Below are 12,330 nucleotides of genomic sequence, written 5' to 3'. Positions count from 1 at the left end.
AATAAAGCTCAAAATAGCATCATTAAGCTATTGTCTTTATAAGCATAAGCTTTCTTTAACTTTATATATCTGTTTGCTTTAAATATGTATGTGTGCTTTCCACAATAGGAAATATGTTTTAAGATGTGCTTAATAAATGTTAGAAAACAGGTTCGTATTAATATGCTAGTAATTAATTTAGTAGTAACATAAAGCTCAGCATTAAGAGTTTTTCTTTTATATTCTTGTGCTATAACTGAATATTGTTATTTTTTCTCCTCAAAATGCATTTGCCTTTTGTGACCGAAGTCTAGGAGAGTAAGTAGTTTAGTATTCTATAAATTGAAGTACTTTGCATGTTCCTTTCTTGAACATCAAGAAACTGGATTTTTCTCCCCTTGCTATTGGATTGGCTGAAAGTAGATTAAATTTGTAACCCTTTATTTCCTTTTCTATCCACAAAATCTGTGATAGGGCATAGAGACTCTTAGTTCTCCCAGTTCACCATAAACAGTGAAATTGATGTCCCTTTTGCCACCAGGAACTTCCAGAGCTCATAATTCGTCATTTTGAGTTGCCTACTCAAAATGAAGCCTGGAACACTGCCATTTTCCTTCTGGTGTTGAAAATAAATTAAATCCAGTTCCTTGGTTTAGCTACTTAGTGAAGTTTCCTGGATTTTTTTGTCCATTGTGTATGGAAATGTGTATTTTCCTGGTTTCAGTGCACTGGGGAGCTGTCGTCGTAAACATTCACAGGAAGAACTGTATTTTTGTGAATGAGTTAATGTGTATTTTTGTCCTGGTGATCAGTCTTTCTACAGTGCAAATTCCTCTGTGAATTGTTTTCAGTGACTATTTAAAAAGAGAGGCTGGATTGTGCTTATTAGCCTTGTTTGGTTCAGTGTGTTAGTACTTTGGGGCCCTCTGTGGAGCATCATTCAAGGAGATTAGGCTGCAGGGACACAGCTCTTATGGCTTTGCCTTCTAGTTCTCATGGCCCACATTCTGATATCTTGTGAATGTTTTTAGTGATGACTTCACATTCTCCTCCCATTTATTTGTATTTGCACTGTTTCCCTCCTCACTTTGCTTGTGTGTGTGTGGGGGGGGGGGGGAGATGGGAGGGTGCATGTCTGTCTGTGTGTTTAAGACCCTATTTATGTCCTGAATTATTCCTTTCCACTTCTACTACCACCTTGATCAGGCTCTTACTTCCTTCTGCCTAGATTAGTAGCACAGTCTCCTACATGTCTGTCTGTCTGTCTGTCTGTCTCTTCCCCCCCCCTTCCTTCCTTCTTTAATGCTCCATGATTAACTTCCTTGCTCAAAAAAATTGTTGTTAGTTACTCATTGCCTACCAAATAAAGCCCAAATTCATCAGCTTGGCATTGAACACTCCTGGCAATGTGACCCCAAACTTCTTTTGTAGCATCACCTCACACTATGTGCCCTGGCTCCTGGCTAGAGGTGTCTCTTTTGTATGGGGGGTGGGGGGAGAGACACAGAGAGAGAGAGAGAGAGAGAGAGAGAGAGATAGAGAGAGAGAGAGAGAGAGACTGAACCAAATTGAAAAGTCATTGGGAAATATTTAACAAAATAATTAAAAATACAATAAAATATAAGTAACAATGATGTTTGCAGGGATCTTTAGACATAATTTAGTAGCTCTTATAAGCAGACTGGACAAAATAAACACAGTTCAGCCTTTCCTTCTTTTGCATTTTTGCTCATTACATTCCATATTGCCTATATGTTCTGCCTCTGTCAACGCCTACTGAGTTGCTCACCTTTCAAGACCTAGCTCCAGTCTCAACCTTCTCTGAGACTTCTGGGTAAACATGACGGCAGTCTAGATGCAGGACGCTTCCTCTCCTTACCACCTACTGATATAGACTACCTCAAAAGGTCAACCTTCTCAAATCAAGTGAGATAACACATGTAAAGCACTTTTCATAACTTCAAGGTTTTTTATAAATGTTAGCTGTTATTCTCCATGAAACCTTTCTTTAACCTTGTGGCAGAGATTAATCTCTCTTCTCATTTTTCATTTTTTCAAAATTTTCATTTTACTTGTCTCTGTCCATGTCTCACAACTCCCCCTGGATTTGCATCTTCCTCAGGGCATATTACAGAGCAGTGCATATAGTAGGTACTTAATAAATGGTTGTAGAAATGTGTGTTGTAGTTTTTTTAAACACAATGGTTTTAATCACAACATAGATAATAGTTTATTGTGCTGTGACAATTGCAAACATCATCAGAAAGCATAAAAATGGCAAAAGAATTTGGGTGTGGAGGAAGCTTGGTAGCTCAGTGGATGGAGAACCAGAGGTGGAGACAGGGAGTCCTGGGTTCAGATTTGGCCTCAGACAGAGCCTAGCTATGTAACCCTGGGTAAGTCATTTAATCCCACTTGCCTGGCCTTTGTTCTTCTACCTTGGAACTGATACTGATTATTGATTCTAAGACAGAAGGCAAGGATTTTAAAAGAAAAAAGAATTTGAGTGTGGGAAAAATATACATTGAAAATGGAAATGTGGAAGCCCTGGAAGACACTTCTAGTATCCCAAAGTGGCTGTTCAGTGAGTTATTAGGAATGGGTGAGAGAAGCTTTTGTTTTGGGTTAGAAGACTGAGCACAGCTAAGAAAAGCACCAACTTAAAAAAAAAACAATCAGAGCCAACTCAAAGGTTTATCAGCCCTCTGGGCATAGTGCAAGGTCTGTGTTTGCTTTGCTTGAGTACTGCTAGGAGGTTTGGGAGCATGGGACTGTTTTCACATTGCTTGCTATTTCCAGCTTTGCAGAGAAGCATAAAAAATTTACCAGCACACTCACCCTATCTTCACATTTAAAGGGTTTTTCCCCCTAGTCTGTCTACCCCATGAGCACATAGGTAATCAAATACATATTTCTTACTACAGCTGTCTGTGTTGTTTTCCAACTGGCTAAATGCCAAGATTAAACCTTTAAGTCCCACTGTTGTTAGGGTTGGTGCTTTTATAAATTGTACCTTTAGGTGCTTGTTGATGCACTAACAATCAAAAATAGTCAATAATCCAAGCTGGGGGTGATGTGCAATTGTTTGGGGGAAAAAATGTTGTTCAGTGGTTTTCAGACATATCCATCTTTTTGTGACATCATTGGGGTTTTCTTGGCAAAGATACTGGAGTGGTTTGCCATTCCTGCTCCAGCTCATTTTTCAGATGAGGACCAAAGCAAACAGAGTGAAGTGACTTGTCCAGGGTCATACAACTCATGTGTCTGAGGCCATATTTAAATTCAGATCTTCTTGACTCCAGACCTGGTGCCCTATCCATTGTGACAGCTAGATGCCCAAAGATAAATGTTATAAATTTTAAAATGAGATTCCTGATTAGCAAATTGAATTTTCCCTTCTTTCTACCTCTAAGTATAAAATAAGCTTAGCTCATTATTATTACTTTGTGATTGTCAGTTATCTGATTTCTTTTGCTTTTTCATATCTTCCCCCTCATTTGTGGACTATGTAAAGCAGATCGAACAAGAATATATCTGATATGCAGCCATGATGGATGGCTTTTTTTTCCCTAGGTGGTGTAGAGTGGAGGTGTGTGTAATGGCACTAGAAAAGTAGGATGATGCTAAATCACAAAGAGCTTTAAATGCCCAAAACAGAGGACTTTCTGTTTTATATGAGAGTTAATAGGAAACCAATGAAGTTTATTAGGGAAATCTCAGAGGAAGAAGGGAATGGGGAGAGACTCAAGTAAGGGAACCAGCTAAGAAACCTCTGGTGCAGGTAAGAAGTCATGCAGGCCTAAGTGGTCATAATGGGATAGATAAGAATCCAATTTTGAACATGGTGAATTTGAGATAACCTATAAGACAACAAGATTGCAATGTCCTCCTGATAACTTGAGATGCAGACCTGGAGCTTGGGGAGGAAACTAGGCCTAAGGGCCATCGGCATAAATATAATAATTTAATCCATGAGGGCTGATTGATTGCCAGCCTTTTAAGATTCCAAGTGGTCTATAATTATTGGTTTCACTCCCTTATTACTCATTCTTCAACCCTTTGAAGTGTGATTTCTGTGCCTAATACCACAAAAATCCATGGAATCTATGAATTTGCTTTTTAAAATATATTTTGATAATTGCATTTTTTAAATACTTGGAATCAGTACTATGTGTTGGTTCCAAAGTAGGAGAGTGGTAAGGGCTAGGCAATTGACTTATCCAGGGTTACACAGTTAAGCAGTGTGAGAGCAGATTTGAACCCTGAACCCTCTGTCTCTGTTCCTGGCTTTCAATTCACTAAACCATCTAACTACCCCTGATGACAGTACTTCAAAATAATTGGTTTCCTTTGTAGTTCAGTGCATTTCTTTTCATGCATTTAAAAACATTTAGAAAAGGGATCTGTAGGCATCACAGATGACCAAAGGGTCGTATGGACCCGCACCAAAAAGTGAGCCCTTGGACCAGATAAATAAAAAGTTCTAAATAGAGTGAAAACATTCATCTCTAATTTTATCTTATTTGATTTGTTCTAATAGTCTAACCTCTGTAGACATTTTTAAATTCTCTCATCTATTGTATTTGTTCTCTTTCCCACTGTTGTCATCTGTAAGTTGGATAAGGAAGGCATCCTTTGAAAAAATGATAGGATGGGACTATATGATTCCCAAAGTACTTTTCAATTTCAAAACCTATGATCCTAAAGTGCCATGGCTATGAGATACTTATAGAATATTATCAGATCCTTCTGAAGTGCCATAAAAAAAATCCAAACATCATTAGACAGTAAGATACCCACTTAAGATATAACCTGTAAAAACCCTGGATCAATGACCTTAATTTTAATAGTTACTCTATTTCAATATAATTTATAATCCTTTGTATTTCATTTTATAAATCACTAGACTACTAATGGAGGTCCATGGCACAAAAAAGGTTAAGAACTCTTGCTTTAAGCTTGGATGTTCATCTCATCTTCTGGTGATCAGTTTCTACTTATTTTGAAGATAATCACTGCATCATTCTGATCTGCTTGGAGATAATGAATGAAGACAGTGAAGCATTCAAGACAACCTTGACTAACAGTTTGCTAGACTCCCTAAATAAAGAGTCTGCTACCTTGTTTCATGATCCTATTTCCCAGAATAGTTCATCAGGAAGTGATAACTTGGGTCTTATGGGAGGATGGAATGTCTATATAAAGGAATATGGAAAGGAACACATGTGGCAATTTATCACATGAAAAGGAAGATAATCTTGGTACCTCTCCAGGTTAGATCAGTCTTCTTTCAGCAGGAATAATTAGGAGGAAGGTAGGTTTAAAATTTTGTGTGGTAAATGCTGCTCTACTTACTTAAAACAATTAAAATTTTAAAAGATAGTTTGACCTCATTCAGTGTAATTATTTATGTCATCACCTCCATGGAACTCTTTGAAAGCAGAGACTTTATTTGTACTCCTAGTACTTAGCTCAGTGACTTGACTTTTTAATTGATTCAATAAATGCAGGATTTAAAATAGAAAAAAAAAATTATGTTGGTTTCCTCCTTAGTTCCGGGCTTTAGTGACTCTCTATACTAAGATGAATGAATACCTTTTAGTCCTGTTCAGAAAGTCTTCAAGTCATGCCAGTTAATATCGTTAGAATGTACACACTTAGCAGTACTGAGCCATGTGATGTCACCCCTCATTTTTGTGTGGGTTTTTATTAAATCAATAGTTTCACTTCTTGGATGTTTGATTTATCCTTTTGACAGGTTTATTCTTAGGCATTCTGAGAATTTCATTTAGGTGTTCATTATCTTTCCATACCCCTTCCAGTACACTTATTCCCAGTGGTATTTGATAGGATGTATCCTCATTTTCATTTTAAGACATAGTAGGTACCAGAGAGTCGGGGTCCAAACCCATCTCTTGGAGAAGTAGGTTTGTCCTTTCCATCAGAAAAGGGTGGTGTTTGAACTGAGTTTTGAATGAATCTAAGTAAAGTAAAGAGTTGGAGATGAGGGGAGAGATGATTCCCAGGCATGATGCCAAGAGGTAGAGTTATATGAGTGCAACAGCAAGTAGACTAGATCAGAGTCCCTGGATCATAGAATATATAAAGGAAAGTAAAATATAAGAAGACTGGCAAAATAGGAATGGATTAGGCTATGAAGAGCTTTAATGCAAAACTGAGAGCAGGATGTGACACAAATGAGACCTATGATCTAGGAAAATCACTTTGTTAACTGAGTGAAGAATAGATTAAATTGAAGGGGAAGCTTGTTGCAGAAACACTAAATCAGAAGTTATTGCAACATCTCAGTGTGAGGTAATCAGGACCTGTACCCAAGGTGTGTGATGGAGAGGAAATATGGAAAATGTTGTGAGAAAGATAGGATCAGAGTAGACAAACCTGGGAGGGGATGAGATCAAAGGTGTATGTAAGGACAAGGACCACTTCTTCATCTGACACTGTAGTGAAGGAGAGAATAGTAGTGAGTGATGCCTGAATGTTGTGAGATTTGGTGGAGGGGAGAAGATGTTGTTCCCAGAAATAGCCTCTAATATTCCTGGGGAAATGCAGGGTCTTTGGCTGAGGAAGTAGAGGGTGGAGGGAAGGAGTATTGGGAAAGGCTTGAGGAGACATACAATTTAGAAGAGCTGCTCTGGAGATTGGGACTAGGAATCAGCTTGGGAGGAACACAATATTACCCCTGTTGCAATGAGGGTACAGTTGAGACCAGATGTAGTTGTAGCATCCTTGATCAACAGAATTTAGTGTTTTTTGTTTTTTTTGCAGCTCCACTTATCAGCACGTGGCTAAAGTGCTTAGGAGGTAGAGAATGAGAGAATCATCTGGGGTTTGGTATAGAGTAATCAGCAATAGGATATGGAAAGCAGGGAGGTGATGTGAGAGATGGTACTAATTACCAAATTCTGCCAATTATTTCAACACAACCTTTTGTAGTATCCTTCTGTCTACTTCTCAGACTCATCTCTCCCCACTCCAGTCTGCCCTCTCCAAAGCAACTAGCATATTTTTTAGACGCTTGCCTGCTGCAATGACTCCTAATTGGATTAAATCCAATCTCAGCCTGTCATCCAGGACCCTGTGTCAACTTGCTTATTTATGCCATCCCACCTAATTCCTTGTCACTTCCTACTGTGGCCTCCATCGAGATTCATTTTACTAGCCACAGCTTCTTCCTATTTCTCTGTGCATAACACTTTTAATTCATGTCCCTTGGAATGTCCTCTGCTCTCCCTCCTTCCAATCTGTATTTTCATTTTCAAAATTCACCTCAAGGACTCACCTTCTCTGACTAACACTGTGTGATTCTGATCACTCCCTTACTAGGTTCCCTCAGGTATTTATGCACTCAGTATGTTTTGTGTTCATTTATACTTAAGAAAGTGAAATGGATATTGAATGCTGACCCAGAAAGAACTCTTCAATTTTATTTCAGTTTTGTTTTTTTAGTTTTCTTTTCTAATTGGCTGGTTCACTCTATTCATTCAGACTGGTCTTGCAGTTTGGTAAAATGTGCAGTTTTTTCTCATATGGCCAGTTGTTTAGCTGTGCTTTTGTCCCACATGTATATGGGTGATTTGGGCAACTTAAAGTGTAGAATTTTTACAGTGACTTCCTACTTCATGCTGAATCATCAGCAGTACTGAAGCTAGAAGAAATCGCCAAATTGTGCTGACTGGGGGCACTTGTAAATTTATGTCATTTATTCTCAAATGCATTCTGTTCCTCCTAAACTGATACAGCATCCCATTCCCCACAGCATTTATTCCAAACCTTGTCTGTAGTCAAGTAAATGAAACACTAATCCCTAGTTTGATTTCTAGTTTAAAACCCTCACTTGGATTCTCCCTCTACCCAGTAGACTGAACTTCAATATTATTAAAATCCACTAGTTCAGTGACCTAAAGTAAACTTGGGTTCAGTACTGTTGGTTTTGAGTCATTGTGGAGCTGGGGTGAGAAAAAACTATGAGATAGGAAACCAAATAAACTTTTATCCTCAGGGGCCTCAGTAAGCTATATTCTGTGACGTCTAGGTCAATAATTAGTAGTGAAGTTTTGGGTGTGCTGTTAACATCCCACATTCCCTGTTGTGTTGAGTAGTTCTTATAGGCTCTTCTATGTCTCAGAACGAGCTGCCATTTTCCTTTACTGGCAAAGAACATGAAATAAAATACTCTTGGTATGAGTTGTTAGGGCATGGAGTAAGGGGAAAAGTTATTTACTTTTATAGGAAGGGAATCTATCCAATTAAAAAAAAATTTAATTGGGTTAGGATTAAAATTGATGAAGGGGTTGTAATACATGACTTCTGAAGTCTCTTTTGGTACTAATTAATTATTAATTGGTCATTTCTTCACCATTCCTTAGGATTCACAAATTCGGCAGAGTACAACCTATAGTTTACACCAGCCTCAGGGAAATAAAGAACATGGAACTGAAAGGAATGGTAACCTCTACAAGAAAAGTGATGGGTAAGTCAAGTATTTTCGAAAAATAAAATCTTTGTGATTTTGACACTATTTGTATTAAATTTGAAGTTCTTTTGTGTTCTTTGAAAAAACAGGATCAGAAAAGTATGGCAAAAAAGGAAATGCTCAGTTAAGAATGGTTTTCTGACAATATCCCATGGTACCGTAAGTACTTAAGCCCCCTCCCATTTCATGTTCTCTTTATAAGCATATGTATATGTTTTATAAGACTGAAGTATGTTTGTGTTGGGGTTTTTTTTAATCTTGTTTTGCGTTTTTAGAGTGATAAAATTGAGGGACATCATGGTATCATGGATGGAGAGCTGGCTTCAGAATCTACAATCATGAAAAGTCAGAGTTCAAATCTAGATTCAGACACTTACAAGCTATATGACCCTGAACAAATCACATAATTTATCAGTGTTCCAGATAGCTCACTAAAATGAATTTGTAGAGTAATAATAGCAATAATGATTAATGATTATAATTTACTTAATAATTATATTGTTATTTAATTATGAATAGCCAGCATTTATATAGTGCCTGGTATAGACTAGGCATAGTGCTAAGCATTTCACAAATATCTTATTTGATCTTCACAACAATCCTTTGAGTTAGGTGCTATTATTCCCATTTTACAGATAAAGAAACTGTGACAAATTGAGGGTAACTTATTTCCCCAGTCATACAGCTAGTATCTGTATCCACATTTGAACTCCCATCTTCTTGAATTCCAGCTTCAGCACTCTTTATCTAATGTGATACCTAGATGCCTCAGAGTAGCCTTAGATCTACATTATTGGAATGAGTGTCCCAAAATGGGAAGTTAACAAAGAAAAAAGATGTCAGCGTGGGGAGGGCTCACTGGATTTTTTCCCCCAATTTTTAGTGTGTGTGATTTCCCTTTTTAGTATATTATCACATCCAAACAGCAGCAGTTCCCTTTTCCAGTAAAAAGGAAACATGTTGTCCATTAGATCTGCCATCATGTAGTATTTCCAGGAGACTTGACAGAGGAAGAAATCCAGTTAGGGAAGCCATAATAGGGTCCATCAGACAATAAGCCAGAACTATCTTAGGAGGATGCTTTAAAATGGCTTTCTGGGGAAGCCCATTTATGGAGAGATCACCCATAAGAGGATTCTAGTTAGAAGATGGTATCTCCAAGTTGTGTGTATTTTGTCCCTTTCTGGGGCTTCTTTAGAAATATCACATGGAGCCAAATTATCCTGAAGGATCCTATGTGATCATTCCTTAATTAAGTTGGCAAGTGGCCTTAATGCCACAAACTCTTTGCTTTGAAGTCTGTTGATTTTAGAAACAGCAAGGGAGTTGTCCATAAGTTGTCCCTCTTCCTGACAAGTTTCTGGGCTTGAAGATGTGTGTCTCACTGTCAGAGACCTCTACTTTGTTCCTAGAGTTTGTCCTTTTTGGCTAATTTTTCCTGTATTTGTTTCATAACAAAGTACCCACTTTGGTAGGAGAGGAGAAAAATGTTCTTTTAAGCTATTGGAACTCTGGAAATCTGAAGTTCAGGAGAAGAGGATTATGTTTGCAGTAATATGAACTTAGACCCACTAAATAAATCATATTTTTGCTTTTTCCTTTCTGACTTGCTAGCTGAGGCTCCAACTTTCCCAGATACCTATCACAGACACAGAGGCTATTTTTTCCAACCTATACCTGAGCAAGAATTCTGTCAGTAGCATCCCTGATACATTGTTCTCCAGCCTTTGATTCAAGGACTTAACTGAAGGGGAACCCACTGCCTCCTGTGGCAGCCCATTTCACTTAATGATAGCTCTAGAGATAGAAGGTTATTTGGTTTCTCTAACTAATTCTGCTATTAAATTCTATAGGTAAGCAGTTTTGTAGAAAAAAGTAGGGAACCTTCTATTGCTTTGGCATGATAAACAACAAATACGGATATAAGTATTATTTATGTATATATTAAAGGGTTGAATTAATTAGAGCTATTTTTATATTTCTCTTATATCTCTCTGTAGAAATCAGTAGACTTTAGTTTATTTGAATTAAAGTCTACTGATTTCTACAGAGAGCCTATCAGGGAATAACAACATGCTTTAATTTCAAAGCTATTTGGAGAGCATTGATTCTTGCTCATGCAGCATTTTCATATAATTATGAAGATATATAATCAAGACTCTGGGCCATAGTTTAAGATAATAAATGATTATTCTTTCACAACACAAGTATAAACAAGCACCTGTATTATGAATCCACTGATTGTCCTCTTTTCCTGGGCATGTGAGGTTTGTTGTTTTGGGGTTTTTTTAGAAATCACAGCCTTTTGCTTGAATTTTCCTTCAGAAGATGGTTTGGATTCCTTTAAAATTTGATGTGATGTCCCAGTTTCTAGCTGCTCACATTATTGTAACCAGCATCACTAGGAAGCTGACAACTCAGTTTGTCACACAACTTGCATATTTAATTAGTGCTTTGTCTTTGGAGGGGAAAAACTCTCTAGGGATTCCCTCACTCTGTGAACATGTGGCCCCTCAGTAGGTTTGATGAGGAGCTCTGTCTGTGTCTCCAGCAGCTTCTGGATGGAACAGATTGAACCAGCCATGGCATGCCAAAGATGAGAAAGCAGATTGAGAGTTCTTAGTTATAAGATCTGTTTGATTCCCTCTTTGCCAAGAGAAATGAAGAGGATAATCTGACAATCACTGAGTTCTTTTTTCTCCTTTCCCTAAAAGTACTGTCTCCTTCGATATCCTATGTTTACTAAAAATCAGAAACTCACCTCCCTACTCCATTTGCTATTTCATCTAGTCACACTTTGCAGGTGATGAATCAAGTAAATCAATGCTGGGGAAGAGTCGTTTAAGAGTTTTGGGTTGGGTTGGGTTTTTTTTGGTCATGTATATGTGTTTTATAAATTTAATGTCTTCTTCATGTGTTAATCAGCAATTAGGAAAAGGGATTCTTTTCCAGTGCAACTGTCTAAATGGCATCCAGGAGTAGGATCTGGTGCACAGCTGCAAATCAGTTCTTTAAAAGAAGGAATCAGAAAATATATTTGTGGTGTTGGGGGAAGGAGGAAGACCTTTCTTGGAAGTTGGAAAGTAATTTAGACTTTTATTATTGGTTTCCCTCACCTCTGCACAAACTAGCTGAGAGATAATAATGTCCCCCAGTGTATGTTAAAGCCCAAATTTAGGGTTCCCTATTGGCTAATGCTAATAATTCTGATTTCCTCATACTGGTAAGAAATGATCCTCGTCCTCTTTTATAGTATCATATGACTTTGCTCTAGGGTCAAATAATTTTCATTACTCCCTGTTGTTAATTTTTCAGAATTGGGTTAGTGGCAGATTCAGGAAGGATGTGAAAAGAAAATTGAGATTTACTCCAAGAGTTAGAATTCAGTAAGGAGCCATTCTCTTTTTTTCCTCAGTGGTCAGATAAAAAAAATCTCATCAACCTCCTTTTCTTCTCCTTGCATAACTGGCTTTAATTGTTTTAATATATGATCCTTAGCAGGCTTGTGAACATTTCATTCTTCCTAATGCCAATCCCATAGGCTTTAGTTCTATATGACTAGTTTTATCACTTAGAAATAGGTAAATAGGACTCTTAACTAGGGTAGGGTAGTCACTTAGGACTAAACTTAATCAAGGTTTGTTTTTCTACAGTTTGCCAGAAGTATTTAAAAAATTGTTTCCCCCTTGAATGAAATGCCTAAATTAGTGAGATTTTTCTCTACAGAGGGAAAATTTGTATTGTGAACCAGATGATATTAGAATTTAGTTTGGGTATTAGTTGGAACAAAGGGCTAATTGAAATATTTTGTATTGTGTTAAATTCCTTGTGACTATCAGTATAGTGACCCATCACAG

The 12,330-nt window shown here is 37.5% G+C and overlaps 1 protein-coding gene across 5 annotated transcripts in view; it reads left to right on the top strand.

Annotated features, from left to right (window-relative positions):
- Nucleotides 1–12,330, top strand: part of ASAP2 (ArfGAP with SH3 domain, ankyrin repeat and PH domain 2) — a 260,772-nt gene that overhangs the window by 163,661 nt on the left and 84,781 nt on the right. For all 5 annotated transcript variants that reach the window (XM_056813322.1, XM_056813321.1, XM_007476157.3 and 2 more), the window contains 2 exons: nt 8,367–8,470; nt 8,563–8,632. In XM_056813322.1, the coding sequence (XP_056669300.1) occupies nt 8,367–8,470; nt 8,563–8,632 (174 nt within the window). The remainder of the gene's footprint in view (nt 1–8,366; nt 8,471–8,562; nt 8,633–12,330) is intronic.

The sequence above is a fragment of the Monodelphis domestica genome, chromosome 1 (genome assembly GCF_027887165.1).
Source record: "Monodelphis domestica isolate mMonDom1 chromosome 1, mMonDom1.pri, whole genome shotgun sequence".
In the NCBI taxonomy this organism is placed as follows: Eukaryota; Metazoa; Chordata; class Mammalia; order Didelphimorphia; family Didelphidae; genus Monodelphis; species Monodelphis domestica.
Note: the sequence above shows the minus strand (reverse complement) of the source record. Positions and strands in the feature narration are given on the sequence as shown.